Here is a 23,785-nt window from a genome sequence, read left to right as displayed (position 1 = left end):
TTCCCTTGTAACTTGAGAGAATGGTAGTTGAATCACTAGGGTCTGGAGTCCCTAGCGTCAGATCCCCAAACCTGAAGCTCTGAGTTCTGAGTCGATTTTAGTGTACATTTATGTACAATGGCAAGAGGAGTTTTTTCCTGGGGGTGGAAGACAGCTTTAGGGAGTGGGTTTGAAGGAGGGGGTGCCACTTTTTACTAGCCATTATTTCAGTTTTAACAGTCTCAAACAAATCATCCCTAGTCATTTTGAAATGGAGAACATACAAGTCCTGCTGCTCAGTTGGGCTTAAATATTTCCACATTGTCACTAATGCTTCTAAAAATATTTTTTGTTAATTTGTGAAAGTGTAGTTGACAGCACATTTTTGTTTGATGAGCTACTACTACCATGCTAGCTAATATAACAGCCCAAAAGTGCTTAGGATTGGAGATTCCTCCTCCCTTCCCATCCCATGATGAATAGGACATCACTCAGATAAATAGGAAAAGTGAAGACTATATTTGTGTTTTTCTCTTTGTGGTCAAGTTCACTGACAGGAGGTCCATTCTCAGCCACCCGCACCCCACCAAATATTTAAGACATAGAATTACTTTGTTGAGTTGGTTCAGCCGAGATGGAAAATGCAGATCCATGTATAAGCTGCATTCCAGCAGCAATGGTGTTTAGCTTAGGACTGAGCCAGGAATGGCACACTTTTTAAAAGGTAGATAAGAGGTGAGAGAGGATCATTTCCAGAAAGTGATAGTAGCTGGGGAAGCTGCATAGAGGCCCCAGGTTATAGCCTTTTCTGGGTTCAATCTGCTTTTTATGTTTTTATTAGAAGTGGCTAAGAACTAGGAATTGGTGAGGGGTTGGGGAGGCAACAGAGAGGAATGAAGTGAAGACTGTGGGAGTTAGGGAGGGAGTGACCTCAAGACCCAAAGTGATGAGAATTCCAAAGGACGGGGAGGGGGTCAAAGGCTCCAGGGCTTCCAAGAGCAGAAAAATTTGCTAGACCAGCCTTGGAGGCAGCAGTGGGCTCCCATGGAATCTGTTCCATTACATTCATTTTACATGATTAGCAGCAAATCAGGCTAAGAGAGTTAACAGAGCTTTCAAAACAGATGGTTCCTGGGTAACAGGATGTCCTCTTGTCTTGTTTACTGAAGAACAAACTGTGTCTTTGAAAACACTAAAGCCTTAACACAAGATACTCATTGGGTCTTGCCATCTTTGGGAAGAACAGTTGCTTTAAGTCAGTGTTTTTCAGACTGCAGTTGTGACCCATGAATGTTGTGAACCAAGTTAAATGATGTTTGACCAGTGTGTTTTAGTGGAATGTAACAGCAAAATCAAAGTGCCTCTCATCTAGTTTTGTGAAATTTTTGTTTTAGTGGTGTATATGTATAACAGTATGTATGTGCCAGGTTGTAATGGAAAATGTAGTTCTTATGGTGGAACAAGATCCAAAAAGTAGAAAATATTGCTTTATGCAACTTTAGAAGGGAAAGAAGGGATTGAGTGTAGTATACCAATATTGTAGTATGTAATTAGCAGAGTGAGCACACACTGCCCACCTTTTTCCTTAGATGACGCGTGTGCATCTGTGTGTGTGATTCCATATGCTGTGCTAGGCAGCAGCATACTTCCTCCTAAGGATGTCATAAGATCCAGAGGTTTATTTAAGGAAATACTGCTCAGAATGATAATTTAGAAAATCTGAGAAGCACACCTACAGCTCCACATCAGGGCTCTTAAGATGAAGAGACCGGCCGGGCGCGGTGGCTCAAGCCTGTAATCCCAGCACTTTGGGAGGCCGAGACGGGCGGATCATGAGGTCAGGAGATCGAGACCATCCTGGCTAACATGGTGAAACCCCGTCTCTACTAAAAAATACAAAAAAATTAGCCGGGGATACTGGTGGGCACCTGTAATCCCAGCTATTCAGGATGCTGAGGCAGGAGAATGGCATAAACCTGGGAGGCAGAGCTTGCAGTGAGCTGAGATCCGGCCACTGCATTCCAGCCTGGGCGACAGAGCCAGACTCCGTCTCAAAAAAAAAAAAAAAAAAAAAAAGATGAAGAGATCCACCCTCTTGCCATTGACTTAAAATTGTAAATAAGTCCTTAAATGTTTTTTGTTGTTGTTGTTTTCAGGTCATATCATATCTTTGCCTAAGCACCAGCCAGTCACCTCAACAATAGTAGCATAATTTTACATGGTTTATGTTAAGAAGAAAAAGTTTCACCTGAGTTATTTGTGGTGCCTGACTCCTCAGGAGGCAGATTTCCTGTATATGTATATTACCCTAACAGAAATGTAGGAGATCACCCATACTACCTTCTGTTTCCAAACACATTGAAAAATGTTTCTACCTTCGCATTCCCTGTTAGCCTTTAAAGTCTGACATCTGGTGACAAGGTAAGTATAGAAAACTAAGCAGCCACACCTCAGGGATGCCAGGGAAGTCCTTTGATAGAAAGATGAGGCAACAGGATGCTCAGAAACTCAGAGGCATTATCACCTGTTATTGGAACATTTATTAATATTTGTAAGGTGCAGACTATGATACACAAAAAGACAGTGATGTGAAATGACAGGCGTCTTCATCAGAGGTCTGCTTTGCAGCCTGTGAGTTTAGTTGTCAGCAGTACACTCAAGGCTGACAACTTGGAGACTTGGGTTCCGTTGCCTCTGACATAAAGCAAGGACCTTCAGTAACAGCTGATGCTCCAATCAGTTTTTTGTTCATACTCACTGTTGGCCATAGGAATCTTTCTTATCATTCCTTCCAAGGAAACCAATACCTACCTCTACCACCATCACATTGCAAACAACCAAAGGCACACATGTTCATGATGCTTTGTTCAGAGCTGGCCCGAAAATGAATTCACATGACAGGAGCTGGCTATGAGACTCACTTAAGACAGCAATGGGAATGTCCCCAGGTTAATGAACTAGAGCATGTTCAAAACAGAGCAGGGAACTACCAACCTCGTCCTTCTAGATCTGACAGGCTCTTTGGCTGATTTGAAAGCAGTCCCCCTGAAGCTGACCCGGTTCTAAAGTTGAAAATGCTAAGTTTACCTTGCCATGTCCTCTGACATTTTGAGAAGGGTTTATTTTATGCTGGGGGTTGCTGATTCTTCCAAAATCTGGGTTTCTGGGATTTGCTGTTTATTCAGCAGGAACCTACAAAGTCTGTGTTTATTCTTGACTGAAAGAATTGAATCCACAGCATCTTTCATCATAAATATAATGCCCTGGGAGAAGATACAGCAGCAAACCAGACAGACAAGGTCCCCAGTATCCAGTACAGTGCCTAGCACAAAGTAGGCAACCTAATAGTCATTGAACAGATATATGAATGGTATCTGGGTTGAGGTGGTCGAGGTCACATTGGTGTTTTTACTATAATGCTTTGCATCTCTGAAATCACAGACTTCCATTTCACATGTTAGCAATGGCATTTAATTTTCCTTGGCCAATGTTATGCTTGAGTTTGATTCATACAATAAAAAGTATGGACCATTATAATTATCTTAGATTTCCTCTCTGAGTATCTTTTTCTGGTCAAACCTTCACACTAAAGAGATGTTAAGCCACACTGCTTTTTTACTAACTTGCCTGCAAAGATTTACTAAAATAAAACAGATTGATCTTATCCAAGTAACAAAAACAAAAATGTTATGAAATAATTTTGCTGCCCAAATCTAAAATACTATTATTAACCATAATGTCAACTTACTTGGGTCGATTCTTCAATTGCACTATGCTTTGAACAAATTGTCATTTTCCTTCCATTCTAAATATGACAGTTCAGTTATTAAGGAATTGTTTTTAGTTAACAATTACTTCAATTTCATATGAAACATGAGCTAATACTCTCATCAATTTTCATTCACAATTATCATTGCTCAAGAGTTCCTGCTTTCAAAAGAAAATTTGTAATAGCACAGTGGAAAACAAAAATCTCATTTTATAGGTAAATGTAAGTATCAGATAATTGAGTAGCTTATACATTGTATCCTATTACTATCATTCTCAGTGCCTGAATACTAATCAGTTTAACTGCTTTCAAGCTATATATTTTTAAATGTAACTAAAACATACAGTCTCACAGTAAATTTCAATGGCTTATTAAAGGCCTTTACATGGCATCAGTATCATATGTTAGAGATGAATGGTGTTTCTAATTTGCTAGCCACTTGGGTCAAGTTTAAGCAGGAAGCGTTACGTAATGGTAATACAAACGGTCTCTTGGGAAAGCTGTTGGTGAGGGTTTAACATTTTTGAAGTATGTTTTTGTGTATCTTTGAAAGGGGCATTTTGGCCGGGCGCGGTGGCTCAAGCCTGTAATCCCAGCACTTTGGGAGGCCGAGACGGGCGGATCACGAGGTCAGGAGATCGAGACCATCCTGGCTAACACGGTGAAACCCCGTCTCTACTAAAAATACAAAAACTAGCCGGGCGAGGTGGCGGGCGCCTGTAGTCCCAGCTACTCAGGAGGCTGAGGCAGGAGAATGGCGTAAACCTGGGAGACGGAGCTTGCAGTGAGCTGAGATCCGGCCACTGCACTCCAGTCCGGGCGACAGAGCGAGACTCCGCCTCAAAAAAAAAAAAAAAAAAAAAAAAAAGAAAGGGGCATTTTATAGGCATTGGGCCAAAGCATCTTAAAATCATGTTCCTTAGTACAGGTATAACTACTGTCAGTGCTGCCTGACTGCTCAGGTAGACTCATGAGGTGTGCGTTTTTACGGGTGAGTTGAGGTCAGGTGAGGTTCGGCGAGTTGAACCACCTTCAGCTGAATAACGCTTCAGCTGAATAACGCTCTTTAGGACCAGGATCCTGCTCCTTTACGTATGGCGGGTAAGGCAGCACTATCGTCAGCACCTGCACCCGGGGGCCGGATGGAACTGCAGAAACTCTGCCCCCAACCCACTGAATCAGAATCTCCCTTCAAACCAGGTCCCCAGATGATCTGCAAGCACTGCAGTGTTGGAGAAGCACTGGGCTAGGACCCCAAAGCCTCTGCTTACCAGGGGCCAAGCACCATGTGTGGCATTACTTTCTCTTTCCTTCTCCTTCTGAAATCATCCTCTTTTTATGATATCCCCTCAGACAGTTTCCCTTTCTTTCTCTTCACTCCCACTCTCAGTCCCCGGATCCACATGAATTTCCCAGCCCTGATAGCCTTGCTTGTTACCAAGAAACCACTTCTAGTGCTCTCCACCTGTAGTCACCCAGGGCTCTCTGCTGCTGAGTAACCCTGGGAAGGTCAAGGCGTGGTAATGACTCCCAAGGATTTATTCTGCCTTCCTGCGACTGGGCCTCCCTTTCTTCATTTATTCTGCATGGAGATGTCCTCCTTCTAAGTTATCCAATCCAAAAATCCAATCTGTCTTTTCCATTTTAAATCCCTCTGTTCTGAAGGGGGGATTTCTTTGTCCCTGTTTCTGGTCATGGACTGCTGCCTTCCTAACCTGGCATGAAGCTTCTTTGCTAATATTTGCAGGGCACAGAAAGGACAGAAGGGAGCCATGCCAGATGTTTGGGGGAATCACAGGGTTTACTCAGTAGAGGGAAATAGTGTGCAGTTACTAATGACTCACTTAGCAGACCCCTTAACACACTTCATTTGGCCCTGCCTTTGCATTGAGGGACTCAGCCTGCAAGAGGCAATGGGAGATCCAAACCCAGACCCAGACTGGCCAGCCAGTTGACCCCTAGAAGCAATCTGGTCCCTCTGTTCTAAACTGTGCAGGGGTAAAGGGCTCTGCAAAGAAGTGAACTGGGCATTTAGAAGCAAGTTGCTTACAAATTCAGGCTCTGTGGGCTAGGGGTTAGCGCAGCCAATGGTCAAGGGAACATTTTTGGGTCAACCAGGTGAGGACCCCTCGAAGCTTCTCTGGAGTGGTCAACACCCAGAACAGATCTCTTTAATCAGAAGAGACTGGCAGGGGAAGAAACAAGATTGCTTTCTGGCCATAGTGAGTCCGAGGACCGCGTTTGCAGCTTCCATTCTTCTTGAGGCCAACAAACCAATTCTTCTCTGCATGCTTCTTGGATATATAGGTGTTGTAATGGTTCTCCTCCAGCCTTTCCAGGAACAAACATTCCTCATTTGGTGTCTGCTAAAAAGATAAAACCAAAAGAGAGTAGGACAATTAGTGAGTGGTTTCACATGGGAGTCCCCATTTACTAGCTGTATGACATTGGGCAAAATACTAAAGCTCTCCATGCCTCAGTATCCCCTTCAGGAAAATTGGGGTCATGGTGGAACTTATTTCACAGGGTAGTCATAAGGACTTAGAACAGCACCTGGCACTAAAGAGCCTTCAGTATGCATTTGCTGTTATTGTAAACTCCCTTTCCATTTAAAATCCATTTTAAAGTAATAAAGATGCTACTGATAAGAACACTTCTAAGAGTCCTCAGGACTCTAGAATCTCCCATGGGGACATCCTGCTTGACTATAAGTACCTTGAGGGCAGGGCTGGATCTTTCATCTCTGTAGTGGCCTGGCACACAGGCATGACCATGGAAAAACATTCAAAATAAGTAAAAACCAGACTGTGATGTAGTGAATTTTTTTTGTTGTTGTTTTAACTTGAAGACTAGACTTAAAGAACAAATACAAAGCTGCTAAAATGCCTTTTTATCCTCGTAATTTTCACTAGCAATGTCAGGATTTTGCTTGTGTATTGTTATGAAGATATGCTTGTGCAAAATTTATCCTAAGCATGAAACATATCCTAGAATGTAAATTTTTTTAAATGAAAATAGCTTTATTTTTTGCTACTTATAAAAAGAATCTTATAAATAGATGCTACTTGTGGCCAGGCACAGTGGCTCATGCCTGTAATCACACTACTTTGGGAGGCTGAGGCAGGAGGATTGCTTGAGCCCAGGAATTTGAGGCCAGTCTGGGCAGCATAGCAAGACCCATTCTCTACAAAAAAATTTTTTTTTTTAAATTAGCTAGATGCCGTGGTGTGTGCCTGTCCTCCTAGCTACTTAGGAGGCTGAGGTAGGAGGATTGCTCGACCCCAGGAGTTTGAGGCTGTACTGAGCTATGATTGTACCATTGCACTTTAGTCTGGGTGACACAGCGAGACCCTGTCTCTAAAGAGTAATAAAAATGCTACCTACAAGAAGAATTGTACTTTTAAAAACATACCTTTACTTTGTAAAAAGAAAAAACTATCCCAAAACCCACCACCCAGATACAGGCAGCTGTTAATCGCTGATGAGCATCCTCCCCTACATCTCTTTATGTACATACAGACTAGATAAGGCTATATGGATATAGACTTATGATATCATCAAAATGTCATGTTTTATTTGATGTTTTAAAAATGAACAACACACCTATGAAAACATTCAATATTCCTAATGAGAAAAATGCAAATTAAAAAGTAGTTATGGGCCGGGCGCGGTGGCTCAAGCCTGTAATCCCAGCACTTTGGGAGGCCGAGATGGGCGGATCACGAGGTCAGGAGATCAAGACCATCCTGGCTAACACGGTGAAACCCCGTCTCTACTAAAAATACAAAAACTAGCCGGGCGAGGTGGCGGGCGCCTGTAGTCCCAGCTACTCGGGAGGCTGAGGCAGGAGAATGGCGTAAACCCAGGAGGCGGAGCTTGCAGTGAGCTGAGATCTGGCCACTGCACTCCAGTCCGGGCGACAGAGCGAGACTCCGCCTCAAAAAAAAAAAAAAGTAGTTATGTTAGCTATCCTATGTGCAAAGATTAAAAAAAAACATTTGCACAAAGATAAAAAAAACTTGCAAGACTTAGAATGTGGGAACTAGGTACTGCCATGTACAGTTGGCGAGAAAAATTAGTGGCAGCTTTCTGAAGACAGTTTAGCAATATGTATCAAAATTTACAAGATGTATTACCTTTGACTCAGCACTTTCATTTCTAGGAATCTACCCCTAGGAGATGGCTGAGTAAGTGTACAACTGTATTTTTGAGGATGGTCTCTGAACCAATGGTTTTAGGGGCAAGCGATTAGGAGTAACCTATATGTCCATGGAAAGGTGATTGGTTAAGTGGATAAAAGAATACCTGTACAGTAGAACCTAGTGCAGCTGTACATTTATTAAGTTGAAAATCAGCCACAACATATTAAAGAGTGCAGTTACTTGAAAAAAACCCAGCAACCACTATTTTGCTTACTTGTAGTTAATCTGTTGGTGGAGGGGGAACTCAGTTTTTGAACTTTCTATTCGTCAAGATCTTAGAATATATTTATTGCATTTGGGTCTAAAACAGGTGTGTGTGTGTGTGTGTGTGTGTGTGTGTGTATGTGTGTGTATGTGTATATATATATATATATATTTTTTTTTTTTTTTGAGACAGAGTCTCGCTCAGTCGCCCAGGCTGGAGTGCTGTGGCCGGATCTCGGCTCACTGCAAGCTCCACCTCCCGGGTTTACGCCATTCTCCTGCCTCAGCCTCTTTAGTAGCTGGGACTACAGGCGCCCGCTACCACGCCTGGCTAGCTTTTTTGTATTTTTTAGTAGAGACGGGGTTTCACTGTGTTAGCCAGGATGGTCTTGATCTCCTGACCTTGTGATCCGCCCGTCTCGGCCTCCCAAAGTGCTGGGATTACAGGCTTGAGCCACCGCGCCCGGCCTGCTTTGCCTTTTTCAAGTCGTGTGACCCCTGCAGTCCCTCTTCACCCACAGTGGCTGGTGATTTCCAATCACTGTCTGGCGGTTTCCCATCATGTTGTTCATTGTTCTCTACATGTGAGCGTGTTTGTTTCTTTAGATTATAAACCCTAGTGAGGAAGGAGATGGAATCTTGTTAGTCTTCTCTCCATCCCCCAGACACAGAACCTTGCAAATCATAGGTGCTCACCAGCTAAGTAATGCGTTTAATTTGATTCTTGAGATAATACAAAGCAGTCAGGAAAGTCAGCCTTTCTTAGTAAGGAATTGTGTAACAGGAAGTGTCCTGCTTCTTATTCATTCATATTCTAGTGAGATGACAACTGGGTGAGACACTTTAGATCATTTTGGAACAAGATGAAATATAAATATATTTTATTGGATGACTCTGCTGCCTCTAGAGGAACTTGGTCCAGACATTCGTGTTTGATGCACATTGTTGGGGGTAGAAGGAGGTAGACAGCTTGGACCAATGTGGGTTGCCCACTCACTTGTAGAGAGGACTCACCCCTGACACCTCATAGGGGGCATCAGGCCTGCGTTCTGTGACGAAGGTGAGGATGGTCACATTCCCCACCTGATGTCTCTATTACACTGGAGCAGCTGACACACACAAAATAGCTGAGTCACAGGCTGAGTCAGCAGGCCAGATCAGCGGTGCTCCGTCCCTCCACCAGGATTTGTCAGCACTCGTTATGCACTTGGTACAATGCCGAAGACATGTGAGTTAACTATTGATTCATGCCTATTGTTTAAATTGTCTTCTTTTTTATATTTAGCATGTTTCCCCTCCCACCCCAAATTACGTGGGTGACATATACTTACTGTAAAAAAAATTTGGAAAATACAGGAAGTTATTCACATATTATAAAATCACCCATTCTCCACCCCCAATATTTTGATACATAGCCTTTCAAACTTAAATATATATATATATATATCCCTTGCACACACACAAGTTTGAATCAGGATGGATTAGTGCCTAAATTTTGTGAAGAGCATGAAGCAGAGCTTTGAGATATCTTAGAACTTCTCTTTATCAATGGGTAAAATGCAAACATTCTTAGATATCATATACTAAGATCATATTTCAGGTGAATTGTAGTGGTGGCCACAGCTATGGTGGGAGAAGGGGGTGCCTGAAGCGTATCGGAAATTAGATCCTGGGAATTCTCCCTCAATATTTTTCTATAAGTGAAAGCAATAAACATCAAAGTTGATTTAAAGGGGGAAAAGCCATAAAACGGTGGCATAACCTAAGATACAGTGAGGGTCGGGGGCTTCTACGCTGACTTGTCTTAGAGCCACCACTGGTCTGCGACGTGCCAGACACTCTGATGGGCGCGTTCTGTATGTTGCGCCACTGAACTCACGTACGCTCTGTGTGAGGCAGTTACGATCCATAACCGTCCTCATTTTGGACAAGGCTCAGAGTGGGTAAGTGACTGGCCAGAGTGGCAGAGGCGTGAGATTCAATCATGAGTCTGAGACTGAACGATTGGCTGATGGATTGATTTTGCTACCACCTGGAAGAACCACCTTAAACTCCTACTACCAAATCCCTTAAAGCCGTCCCAGGTGATCTGTACTGAGCACATAGCATTTTAGAGGTTGCCTATTACCCTGATGATTTCATCTCCTCATCCCTAGTGGGCAGTGAGAGGAAACGAAACTGTGTTCACATCTGGACCCTTGGCTGAGATGACAACTTCAAGAGAGGGTTTCCTGTGCCCTCTGTCACTTGGCAATTTGATATAAGTTGAAGCTCCAGACTAAAATTCCCCCTACTGGCTGTCTTTTTGAAGGCATCTTCATACAAGGGAGGAAAGGGGTAGGGATTGGGCTAAGTTTACAGCCAAGCCTTAGTTTATCAATTGTTAGGATACAGAGGAGGGATCATTAAAATCTAGAAATAACTTCAAAACCTTCAGTCATTGGTTTAAGCTGTCTCTCCAGTTAGCTCCTGTCATAGAGATACCAATAGGGGCAAAATCACATTGCCTCTATTTCTACTCCTTTCCCATAAAGACCTATCTGTACACGGTCAAACCTGTATAAAGCATTAGCTATGATAGGGAGAGGGCGGGGAACATGGAGGATTTTAGCTACTGAAGAAATCATTAGACTACGCCTCTCCATGCGGCTCATTCATCCTCACATCCTTTCAGTACCTAACATGGTGCTTAGACACAGAAGACATTTGATAAATGTTGAATGAAGTTATTAAGCTTTTTATCCTTTTAGGTGATCCTTTCAGAATAAAAGGGGCTATTTTCAAAGTTTTAGCATGACATATAAACTACAAAAGCCCAGGCTCCGCCATTTGTGCAAAAAGCAATAAGAGACACACCTATAGCACGTAGTACCTAGGTACTCAAGAAACATTTTTGGGCTGTGTGTGGTGGCCTATAATCCCAGCACTTTGGAAGGCCGAGGCCGCTCGAGCTCAGGAGTTTGAGACCAGCCTCAGGAACATAGCAAGACCTTGTCTCTACAACAAATAAAAATGTTAGCCGGGCATGGTGGTATTCATATGTAGTCCCAGCTACTCGGGGGGCTAAGGTGGGAGGATCGCTTGAGCCCAGGAGTTCGAGGCTTCAGTGAGCCATGATTGCACCACTGCACTCCAGCCTGGGCGACAGAGCCAGACCCTGTCTCAAAGAAAAAAAAAGAAAACATTTTTGGAATGAATGAATGAATGAATGAATGGAATGGGATTAGATATTCTAAAATGAGTGACTGAAGAGTTAGCAAAACATCAATCAATCTTTCCTCTGTGTTTATATGATAATACATTTCAGTGTTTTGAGAGAATACCACAAGAAACTCTTTTATGTTTGTGTCTAAAATAAAGCAGGGTGAGGGTGGGAATCCTTCTGGAAAAAATAACAAACAGAGACTAATTGTTGCTTTATAGTTTGCCTCACTCCATGTAACAAGATTTCTGGAAACCTCAAACCTTGGCCACGTCTGGAAGCATGTCAGCTTCATACTTACTGAGCCGTATAAAAGCCCGTCGGTGTCCATGGCCAAGTACTGGCCAGTCTCGGTACTCTTTATATACACCTCCCCCACGCTTTCCGCACTGAGCTGCAGCTGAACTGGAATAAAAATAACATGAGCAAAAGTAAATAAACACTACGCTTTTGCCGATAGGACCCGGCAGCCAGGACAGTTGGCCATGGAAAATTCTGCTCATTCATTTTGCAGAGCCCTCAGGGATGAGCCTCAGATTAATCAAAACATAGAAATACATTCCCTTTTTCTTTGCCTTCCAAATAAAGTTGTCCATTGGGAATTACGTCCTTGGGAAAGGAAGGAGAGACACCGGCTGGCTCACCTACCTGTCCACCCAGTTGGTTACAAAATGATCCTGAGTGCACCTTCACGGTGCCTCGCTCCTTTCTTTCTGTCATTGATAGGAAGATAATCACAGGAGGAAATGGTATTCACTCCCCCCAGGCTCCCTCATCCCTGCAGTCTTGGGGTGCCACAGACTGGGATCTGGCCACCCTGCGTGTGTTCTGCTTTCGTTATCAACCTGCACAGGGGTGCCTTTTTTTTCTTTTTGAGACGGAGTCTCGCTCTGTCGCCCAGGCTGGAGTGCAGTGGCCGGATCTCGGCTCACTGCAAGCTCCGCCTCCGGGGTTTACACCATTCTCCTGCCTCAGCCTCCCGAGTAGCTGGGACTACAGGCGCCCGCCACCTCGCCTGGCTAGTTTTTTTTTTTTTTTTTTTGTATTTTTAGTAGAGACGGGGGTTTCACCGTGTTAGCCAGGATGGTCTCGATCTCCTGACCTCATGATCCTCCCGTCTCGATCTTCTGACCTCATGATTGGCCTCCCAAAGTGCTGGGATTACAGGCTTGAGCCACCGCGCCCGGCCAGGGGTGCCTTTTAATTGTCTGGGCCTTCTAGTTGTGGGAGAGACTCCTATCCACAGATGGTTATTTTATAAAATCTGAGATTGCTATTTTCCCTGAGACAGAAGAGGTTCCCAGGGAGTTAGGATTGGTTGCCACATATGAAACTCAAGGAACTCCCTCGCAATGAAGGTTCTGTCAATCCCTCAGCCTCTATGGCAACCCACCTGGGGTACAGGCAGAGGGGAGATCGCCAGCTCCTGATGTGGGGAGAATGAAGCTGTTCCCCGTAATGCAGTGATGAGAACAGTGGTTCTCAACTGGGGGTGATTTTGCTCCAAAGGGGACATTTGGCAATCTCTGAAGACAGTTTCTGTTGTCACAGCTGGGGGGTGGGTGCTACTGGCATCTGGTGGGTAGAGGCTGGAGATGCTGCTAACATCCTACAATGCACAGGGCAGCCCCCACAGCAAAGAATTTTCCAGCCCAGAGAGTCAGCAGCGCCCAGGTTGAGAAACCTGGAGATGGAGGGAAAGGACTGTGAGTTACAGAGTCACACTCTCCTCATTCACACTGATTGACTCTCTCAAGGTGCTGGACACTTAATTGGAATCCAGTATTCATTTGATAATTATTAACGTGTTTATTCACCCTCGGGTGCCCTCTTGAGGGAGGTGCTTTGATAATTCACATCTGGGAATTGGAATTAATTCTAGACTCTTCGGGATAATTTGTTCAGTAGACCATCACAACCATTGTTATGAGTAGGAGTGAAATCTAGACCAGGAACCAGTGGCTGCCCAGTAGTTCCCTAGGAGGATGAGGGGGCATCTCTGAGGTTCAGCTTGGCAGAGGCCGAGGGGCAGGAGAGGCTGGAACACACAGGGCTTTGGTTGGTAGATCTAGACCCCTCATTGCCTTTTCTTTGTTTTCTTTTTTTTTTCTTTTGAGATGGAATATTGTTCTGTCACCCAGGCTGAAGTGCAGTGGCGTGATCTTGGCTCACTGCAACCTCTGCCTCCCAGGTTCAAGCAATTCTCCTGCCTCAGCCTCCCGAGTAGCTGGGATTACAGGCATGCACCACCACGCCCGGCTGATTTTTGTATTTTTAGTAGAGACGGAGCGGGGGTTTCACCATGTTGGCCAGGCTGGTCTCGAATTCCTGACCTTGTGCTCCGCCCGCCTCATCCTCCCAAAGTGCTGGGATTACAGGCGTAAGCCGCTGCATCCAGGCCTGTTTTCATTTTTAATTTAATTTCTTTGAATAGGAAATATACTTCCATGTTTCCAAATAGCAGAGGAGATAGTGAAAAGCTCCCTTCTGGAGTGCACATCTCCTCGGGGATACAGAAACAAGGAAACCCCTCCTAGACACCTTGTGTGTGTATCCTTTCTAGAGAGCTTGTATGCGTATATTGCAAAAGACATACTAGCTCATACTAATGGTAATGTACTGAGCACACAGTTCTGCCCTTGCTTTTTTTGTTTCTTAACAACTAATTGGAGATCTTTCTACATCAGTACAGAAAGAGTGAACTTCTTTCTTCTTGCCAATTGAATTGCGTTCCATTATGTAGCTATACCATAATTGTTTAACCACTTCTCTGTTAATATGCCTGTATTTTCTTATTTCTCTTTGCTTTCCTTATCTCCTGATTCACCCCCAGGATGATACATAGTTTTATCACCCTTACCTAAGATGCAATTCTCCCTTCCTTAGAAGTCTTTGCTATAGAGACTCAGGACTTCCTCTAGCTTCCTGTGGCAAGTGGAGTTTATTTAATTCACAGGAAGGAACTGGAAGCCGCTGATGTACTTTCTCACAGGTCCTCCTAGGAATAGTTAGCTCTGAGAGTGTAGCCATGAGGGAACAGGCTAGTGGGCCTCCACTGTAAGGTGGGCTCTGCTCTCTCGAGCCTTCAGTCACACTACTTGCTCGCTCTGTCTTTCTGCTCCTATTAAACTTCAAACTTTCCTTGTTTTCCTGGGATCTTTGCACATGCTATGCTCTCTCTCTGGGACCTTCTTCCTCCGGATATTCACAAGGTCCTTCTCCTCCAGGCCACAGCCTAAATATCCTAAAACAGGCCCTCCCCAGTAATCTGTGACACTCTGTGCACGAGGTCCTTTCATCCCCACCCCATTCTCCCTGCCAATGCCACCCTCCCCCACATCCTTCTCCTCCTCTGCCCCTTGTTTCTTTCATGGCACTTAGTACAACATGCAATGATCTTATTATCTAGGGAGTTGCTGATCTATTTCTGCCTCCTCAGGAAAGTGTACACTCTGAGAAGAAGGACAGAGATCTTGTCCTGTTCCCTCTGGGGTCCTCAGCACCTCCTACAGTGCCCTGCACACAGTGGGCAGTCTACATTATTTGGTGAATGAATGGTGTTGGGCTAATATTGGCAGAGATGATTCTGCTGGCCCATCATCAATCAGCTGTGCACTTTGAGTTATGTTTCCAATAACGCTCTGAGGGGTGAAGTAAGATGGGACTGCGTGGAGAGTTGTAAGGCTCAAGGCTGGGCTCTGAGCTGAGTGACCTTGGCTAGGCTGCGTAGCCTCTTAGACACAGTTTCTTTTTCAGTGAAATGAGGAGTATTTGCGCTCAGTCTCCATAAAGTTATTTCTCAGTCTAACAGTCTATGGAGCAAGTAGATACATGGAATGCCAACAGAATATTCTTTGGCAATAAAAAGGAACAGAGTTCTGAGGCCTGCCACAACACGGATGAGTCTGGAAACAGTGCTGAGTGGGAAGAAAGCATCACAAAGGACCATGTGTTTTATGTTTCCATTTAAATGAAATGTCTAGAATAGGCAAATGCATAAAGACAGCAAGTAGATTCAGGGTATCCAGGGCCAGGGTGGGTGGAGATGGGGGAATTATGGTTAAAAGGCATGGGGCTTCTTTCTGAAAATATTCTAAAATGGATTGTGGTGTTGGTTGCACAACTCTGTTAAGTTGTAAGAAAACCCACTGCATTGTACAACTTAAATAGGTGAATTGTATGGTATGTGTGTTATATCTCAATAAAGCTGTTTTTTTAAAATGGTTATTAGACTTTACGGTTTTCAGAGAACCTTCACATATACTTTTCTGTCAATTTCTCAGCATAATCCTGTATGTTTAAGAGGACCAAAGGAAAGGGCTAACCTTTTACTGATCACCTACAATGTGCCAGGCATCATGCTAGTTTCTATCTTGATATAAACAGTATAGAATTAAGGAGTGTGGGCTCCAGAACACAACTGCATCAACTCAAGTTCTGCTTGGCTGCCTATTAGCTGTGTGATCATCTGGCAAACTATTTGCCTCTGTTTCCTTATCTGCAATGGTAGTTGTTGTAAGGGCTAATGCATGGAAAGTGGCCAGTACTCATAAGACTAATTCCTCTGTGCTTTTGTGACCTTTTCTGCTCCTCGAAGCGTTCCCTGTTGGAAGGTGGTGCTTGATCTGTCCTTTAGGTGAAGAGCTGGAGTTTGGTGAGAGTGTGTTTTATGCAAGGTTATACTTCTAAGAAGGGGAAAAATCATGACCAGACCTCAGGTTGAGTACTCTAAGTATCCTACTTTTTTCCTCTCTTTCACACAACCTCTTGGGCTCCAATTATGGGAATGGATTGATCCAAATTCAGCCATACTCTCCTGCTCGGACCCTCTTGTATTCAAGATCACACATGGACAAGATGGCGGGTGGCCATCCAGGATCCCATTCGTAGCCACGGAATGGGGTGAGGTTAGCTGCCTGGGACTCTTTTCAACCTATCACCCATATATGTAGATATTTAGTCAAACACATTATAGGTGCTACAGAAACCCCAAAGGGGAGGTCTTTTTAAGTAATCAAGGAAGTTTTTCTTTTGTTTGTTTGTTTTTCTAAGATGGAGTTTCACTCTGTTCCCCAGGCTGGAGTGCTGTGGCACGATCTCGGCTCACTACAACCTCTACCTCCCAGGTTCAAGCGATTCTCCTGTCTCAGCCTCCCAGGTAGCTGGGATTACATGCACACATCATCATGCCTGGCTAGTTTATTTTTTATTTTTTATTTTTAGTAGAGAGGGGGTTTCACCATGTTGGCCAGGATGGTCTCAAACTCCTGACCTCAGTGATCCACCCCCCTTCGGCCTCCCAAAATGTTGGGATTATAGGCACAAGCCACCGTGCCTGGCCAATCAAGGAAGATTTTTTAAAAGCTTTTCATTTCCTATGCTTTTCTGTTTTGCTACCTTCAATAGCACCCGCTTGTCTGGCCATGGGGCTGAACAGGCTTGGCTTTGCCGTCTGTGGAGTTCCATCATGGCCATGAAGAGGCCTCCTAGAGGTAAACAAGAGCCAGAGGCCTGCTTAGCACATGACTTCAGCCCTCAGCCATGAGTCCCGACACCAGGGTTGTTGCGCCGGTGAGAGTTCGTCTCAAGAGTTTCCTCTGTAAATATTATTTCTCCAGGATGTCCAAGTTTCATAGCTCATTTTCACTAGATTTCTTTCTGGCTAAGTTTCCTAAACATATATCCTTCTGCAAGTAGGGCTGGCAGGAAGGAGCAACACCCAGGCTGAGCGGCTCGCGTAGCTGGCTAGGTGTCCAGCTCTCTCGTGTGACTTCATTCCAGTTTTCCAGACCTACATCCTCTTGCAGCTGCTGCTGAGGACGGGCAAGGAAGGAGAGAGCATGAGAAAGGGGGGCCTTGGGAAGAGAGGGAGGGGCTGGCCACACAGCAGCAGCTCTTTCCTCAGGTAGCAGCTCAGGGTCGGGGGATGGAGAACCATTCAGTCAATATATACTCATCTACTAGGTGCCGGAACTTACGTTCAGTGCCAGGCATGGTCCCTGCACTCGGGGCTTCTGCATGATTAGGGATACAGACAAGTGAACTGCAAGTGATACAGCAACACAGTAACAAAAGCTCCACTTGTTTTTGAGCTAAAAGCAAACAAAAGCACAAAAACTGCATCTCTCTCTCTCTCTCTCTCTCTCCTTTTTTTTTTTTTGAGACGGAGTCTCGCTCTGTCGCCCAGGCTGGAGTGCAGTGGCCGGATCTCAGCTCACTGCAAGCTCCGCCTCCCGGGTTTACGCCATTCTCTCGCCTCAGCCTCCCGAGTAGCTGGGACTACAGGCGCCCGCCATCTCGCCCGGCTAATTTTTTGTATATTTTAGTAGAGACGGGGTTTCACCGTGTTAGCCAGGATGGTCTCGATATCCTGACCTCGTGATCCGCCCGTCTCGGCCTCCCAAAGTGCTGGGATTACAGGCTTGAGCCACCGCGCCCGGCCTCTCTCTCGTTTTTAATTCCCTTTCAAAGAAAGGCAGAATATAACATACAGTGAAAAAAAATTACAGTGGGAGAATACAGTAAATCCTTGATGAAAATTGTATTAAAAAACACAATACATTTGGGAGGCTGAGGCCGGTAGATCGCAAGGTCAGAATATCAAGACCAGCCTGGCCAACACGGTGAAACCCCGTCTCTACTAAAAATACAAAAAAATTTAGCCAGGCGTGGTGGTGGGTTCCTGTAATCCCAGCTACTCGGGAGGCTGAGGTAAGAGAATTGTTTGAACCCGGGAGGTGGAGGTTGCAGTGAGCTGAGATGGCGCCACTGCACTCCAGCCTGGCGACGGAGTGAGATTCCGTCTCAAGAAAAGAAAAAAAAAGGGCCGGGCGCGGTGGCTCAAGCCTGTAATCCCAGCACTTTGGGAGGCCGAGACGGGCGGATCACGAGGTCAGGAGATCGAGACCATCCTGGCTAATACAGTGAAACCCTGTCTCTACTTAAAAATACAAAAACTAGCCGGGCGACGAGGCGGGTGCCTGTAGTCCCAGCTACTTGGGAGGCTAAGGCAGGAGAATGGCATAAACCCGGGAGGCGGAGCTTGCAGTGAGCTGAGATCCGGCCACTGCACTCCAGCCTGGGTGGCAGAGCAAGACTCCGTCTCAAAAAAAAAAAAAAAAAAAAAGAAAAAAAACACAATACAACGTATGTAGCTCATGAGTACATCTGTACTAAAATATAAAACTGTGCACCAGATACTGACCAACTTCATACAAGTAGCTGCTTTGGGAAAGATAAGAGGAACTAAGACTAGGACAGGAATTGAGGAAATGTTTCCTTCATCCTAACTCTATTTTGTTATAAACAGTTCTGAGGTAAGAACAGCCAGCTGGTGACACTGGAGGACTCTGGGTGATGGGATTCCTGGTGTTTAGTCTATATCTAGTGCATAGTTTTCTATTTTACTACATATACATGAACTATGTATATTGTTTTGTGCATTTTACAAAATTTTCATCAGGGATTTGCTAATGATCTCCCCTGATTCTCCTTCATACCTTTTAGAATGGTAGCTGATGTGTTAAAGCTCCGTTCATAGTCAATGCGACACTCAGAGCTGGCCAAGACTCCCGCCTTTTGTTCCTGGTGACCCCTGAGATGTTTTATGAACCAGCTTAGGCTTGAGTCCATGTTGCATCTAGACCTGAGCATAAGCACTCATAAAAGCTGGGTCTTCTTGGGGGCAGACTGGGACCCAGGAGAATTGGGGAGGCAGGAGGGTGGATGAGGCCCCTCTAAAGCTCTAACTTCTCTGTCCACTCCCTTTTTCAATATCCCCCAACCAGGTTAGCACACAGAGCAAATGAGGAGGAGCAAGCATCTCTTCTTTATGCCATCCAGGGATCTAGGACTTGCTGTCTATGAATAGGAAGGTTTTTGTCTCTCAAGCATCTCAGGAATGAAGGGGCAAGTACTTTTTGAAAAACAAGATACGTCCATGGTCCGCAGGGTACTTCGTTTTCCCCTCTGAAATGGGGACATTAACGATGAATTTAGCTGAAGAGATGGAAAGCAACTTTTAAAAAGGTACTCTAATGATAGAAATTTCTTGGAGAAATTCAAACTTAGATAAAGCATTGTAAAAATGTACGGGCAGAGGGCTGGAAGTGTTTGCTCGGTGGATTTGTGACTGTATGTGCCCCCAGTAGAATCCAGAGTCCTGTTCCTTTACTAGGAATGAGTTAATAAGTATTGGTTTGGGGACGGCCTATTTGTCAGAACTATATGTCAATGAAACTGAAATGTGCAGACTCACCTTTGTGGGTCATGGTCTTCCTTGTCCCATGCTCATTATTTAAACCGCTTCACGAGTCCCTGCGTACCTGGGAAACCTACATAAAGGGGAGCCCAGAGCTTTTGCATGGCTGTGCTAGCCCCCAACTAGGTGTTTACACCTTTTGTCTGAGGAACTAAGTTCGTGGCTTTGGTTTTCTCCTCTGCTTCCCAAAGCCTTCCATTAGGTCTTAGCAGTAGTTTGTTCACGTAAGAACAGCGATCCCTTACTTTCCAAGGGTAGAAAGAAGGAAAAAGGGTTATGAGCCTGCCAGTGCCAAGAGAAGTCAACTTTGAGGTATTGCACCCTGTTTCTGAGCCCCAAGCTATCCTAGCATCTGCCTGTCCCATCCCAGGAAAATGTAAAGGTAAGACCACAACGGGTGCATTCAAGGAGGAAAATGCCTGGAGAGAGAGGTTCTGCTTCTGTAGCATGTCTGTCCGTGGCCTCTAAGCCTGCTTTCCGCCTCTGCTCTCCAAAGAGAGGCCAAGAGAGATTATGTGCCTGGTTTATTCTGGGTTGGAGACTTCCCGTCCTTTGCCGTGTTTACCCAAAGTGAGGTCAGCCTCATTCAGAACTTGGTGAGGCTGTTTTATGTCAGTGGCATTTATAATTAAAATGTAGCCACAAGCCGGGATTGGTAAAACATTAGAGAAAGACAGAGAAGGGGAAAAATCGAATTTGGGGGAAAATAATTCCAGTGTTAAAAAAAATACACACACACACATACATGCACACATATATACACACACACATCTATATATAAATATATATACACACATATATATAAATATATATACACACACACATGTAAATACATATATGAAAAAAACCCTTATCTTAAAAGGTGTCTGCTTCTTTAAGATCTAAAAAAGGTGCCTGGAAAATTTTGATACAGTCCAGAGACTGAATGACATATATGTATATATTATATATAGTTTATATATTATATATTGTGTGTGTGTGTGTGTGTATTTTAAAGTTTATGTATAAAAATCCTCTGTGTAATCAGATGAGGGTTGTGGGGAGGAGGGCAAGGAGTCCTTTCCATCACGTGTGACCGAGGCGAGAGAACCCTGTTGTGGAGTACATTCCTGCCTGGAGACCTTCCCCTCTCTCTGACTTCTGGCAGTGGGGTCCAGCTCTCCCCATAGTAGTCATTTGAAAAGCTGTTTTGACTTCGGGTCTATGCTGGTGGGGAATACAGTACCTTACCCACTAGGTGCTGAGTGATCCCAACCAGAGAATAGAGGTCCGGACTCCCCTAAAGCAACAGAGCAGGAGGCATTTCATGAAGAGGAACCTGCCCTTTAGAAAGGGCTGCAAGGTAGGATTGTTTTGACCAGTGAATTCTGCTACTGCCTTTAGGATGTGGCTTGATTTATAAATATTTGATTGGCACGCACTTTGCCTAAGAACGTTTCCATTTGTGCAGTGAGTGGTGCCGGTAACTCCGCTCCCCACGTAGCCTCTTGCGTGCTTGGGGAGGTGAGGGGTTGTGGGCTATGGCAGGCAGCTGCAGGTTTAGAATGCTCGTAAGGAAATTATTCTCTAATTATTGTTCCAGTTAATAATCCCACTGAGGAACAAGTCATGGTCCCCCTTCACCAGAGAGGAAACTCCCCAGAAAGATCAGAATCAAACACAGAGCAGACTTGCCCTGCCAAAGGAGTGAGATGGGGCGGGGCTTGCTGCACCTGTGCCTGGGCACGTTATGCCTCTGTGTCAGGCCTCAGGGGCTTCAACCCAGGTAGTCCCAGAGAAGCTGGGACAGAGTCACCCTCAGTTCTGCGAGCAAGCATAGCATTCACTTAATCTAACAGACTTAACAGGTCAGGTGGTTAGGTGAGGAAGGCTCAGGAATCCCAAAAGAATGATGATCAATATCATTTTTTTGGAGCACTTATGTGCCTAGCAGTGTGCTAAACACTGTTAACAACATTATCACATTAAAACTCCCACGTTCCAATGAGTGGGTGCTGTTGTCATTCTTGTTTTTAAAACAAGGAAACTGAGGCACATTGAGAAGTAAGTGTCCCAGGATGACACAGCTGGTAAATAGCAGTGCTGGGACCTGACCTCCACCCATCTGACCCATAGCACAGATGTGTGTATTGAATCAGTTTGTGGGGCGGAACCGCTGTCATGATGTTGGTGTCAGGTGGTGGTGGGATACGGAAAGAGCCTTAGTCCTGGAAGCAGAAGATGTGGTCGATGCCAAGCCCTCCCAGTTAGGAGCTGGTCACGCCTGTCAGCTGCAGTGTTCTTAGAATGATGATAATTAGTAACCTCTCAAGGTTGTGGTTAGGTGGAAGTGGAGGAGTTCAACACAATGCCCAGCATATATCAGGGCTCAGAGATGTTTATTGAATATATTGTTGACTTTGAATTTAGCTGCCACCAATACAGTTCAGTCACTTATAAAATTAATGTTTACTGGGCATTTTACCAAGTGGCAGGCAATGTGCTAGACACAAAGTTTGTAGTGTTGAGCAATAAGAGACAAAGTCCTTATCCTCTAGGAGTCCAGTAGGAGGGAAAACCATTAAATAATTGCACAAATAAATGGAGAATTGTAACCCCAAGGATGGCTGCATGGTACATGAGACACTCTTCAAATGCTTGTGTCCAAAATGGAACTGGCCATCTTCCCCCAGACCTGATCCTCTTCCAGGACCTCCCCCTCTCATGGTGACAGCATTTATGTGTCTCCCTGAGCTGAAGCTTAGGGGCCAACATGAACCTTCTCACAAACTGTGCCCATCAGCCCTGGGATCTATGCAGCAGTCCCTGGCTGATTCTGCCCAGCCTTCCTAGCATGGCAGCGTAACCAGTGTCCACAGTCCATATTGGTAATTGCCTGCAGCAGTGATCTGAAGAATGGTAACGGGATAAACCACAACCATCTTCTCTGCAGGCCAGAAGTCCACCAGTAGAGACATTTTACTCAGGTCTCTATTAGAATGGCCCCCACACAAGCATCTGCCCTAGGGTTATACCACTATAAGAAGGGTTAAGTACTTGGAAACTCATTCTCCTTGAGGTAGGAAGAAGATACATTTGCCCAGGAAAGATCAATGACCTTGGGACAAAGAGAAGCCATGAAAGGAGTTATTTCTGCCTTGTAGAGCTCAAAGGCGTATGGTTCTATCTTGTATGATTTGTTTAAATTTTTCGATTGGCTTTTAGAAACCTTTCTGAAGGAAGTCTTAACATGTGACTCTGTCACCTCAGTCTCTAATTATGCTCAAACTAGTGATCAAGGAATCGAAAATATCTCCTTGCCAGGCCGTGCGGATCACATGTAGCCAGGGAGCATCCGCCTCATGCCTGGCGGAGGCAATTCTGTTTCTGAATAACCCTTGAAACTCAGAAGGGCTTTGGCAGTACCACCACTGGGCAGAAGAGGGCGACAGAACCACATTCAGGGAGTACATCCGTGCCCAGGACGCCTCTCACCTGCAGAATCCTAGTAAATAGAAGTTTCGCCCTTATGAGGCAGGCACACTGAGCAATGCTGCCATTCCATTCCACAGGTGAAGAAACTGAGTCTCAGCGAGATTAAACGATTTTCCTGAAAATTAGTTGGGAACACTGGAGACACTTAAATTTCTAGTTAGGAAAGGACTGGAAGAGTCCCAGGGCTGGGGGGCTTGAAGCTTCTTTTGCAGAGTTTGCAAACAGAAAGAATGCATAATGGCAAGAACGTTAATTGTCCAGGGCTGCTCCAGGTAGAAAGGGGCAGAGTAGGCTTGAACTGGAGCCTGCTGACTCTGCAGTGGAATATCCAGTTCCAGTAATGACAGGTACAGGGATGGGCATCTGACCACCCACCCCACTTACTCTGATCTCTGTCCTCTTGGTCCTTATTCTTAGTTCAGAGTAACCAAATGATAGGCCCACACAACAATTCCGAGTGTTGGCAGAGAGACCCTGAATCCAAGCCTACATCTAGCCCCTTGGCTTTCCTGGGTGGCAGTACTGTAAAAAAGAAGAGTCTGGAAGGTCCTTAAATACGACCTTCTGTTACCATATGCTAGGCTGATTATATAGAAGGCTCGATGATGATAACTGCAATATGAACCAACACGTGCTGTGCTGTTCCTCTGTGCCAGCCACTGTGCCAAGAACTCTCACTTTATTATCTCATTTAT

At 44.8% G+C, this 23,785-nt stretch overlaps 1 protein-coding gene and 1 long non-coding RNA gene across 6 annotated transcripts in view; one reads left to right on the top strand and one right to left on the bottom strand.

Moving 5' to 3' along the window:
* Positions 1-23,785, top strand: part of LOC117065687 — a 284,692-nt gene that overhangs the window by 165,570 nt on the left and 95,337 nt on the right. The gene's annotated exons all lie outside the window — the stretch shown is intronic.
* FGF1 (fibroblast growth factor 1) overlaps positions 5,531-23,785 on the bottom strand; it is a 106,731-nt gene continuing 88,476 nt past the window's right edge. For 2 of the 5 annotated variants that reach the window (XM_033180806.1, XM_033180808.1), the window contains 2 exons: positions 11,658-11,761; positions 5,531-6,114 (listed from right to left, as the gene is read on the bottom strand). In XM_033180806.1, the coding sequence (XP_033036697.1) occupies positions 5,920-6,114; positions 11,658-11,761 (299 nt within the window). In that variant the 3' untranslated portion in view covers positions 5,531-5,919. The remainder of the gene's footprint in view (positions 6,115-11,657; positions 11,762-23,785) is intronic. The other 3 variants (XM_033180810.1, XM_033180809.1, XM_033180811.1) reach the window with 2 other exon arrangements.

The sequence above is a fragment of the Trachypithecus francoisi genome, unplaced genomic scaffold (genome assembly GCF_009764315.1).
Source record: "Trachypithecus francoisi isolate TF-2019V2 unplaced genomic scaffold, Tfra_2.0 Lachesis_group2, whole genome shotgun sequence".
Taxonomy (NCBI): Eukaryota; Metazoa; Chordata; class Mammalia; order Primates; family Cercopithecidae; genus Trachypithecus; species Trachypithecus francoisi.
Note: the sequence above shows the minus strand (reverse complement) of the source record. Positions and strands in the feature narration are given on the sequence as shown.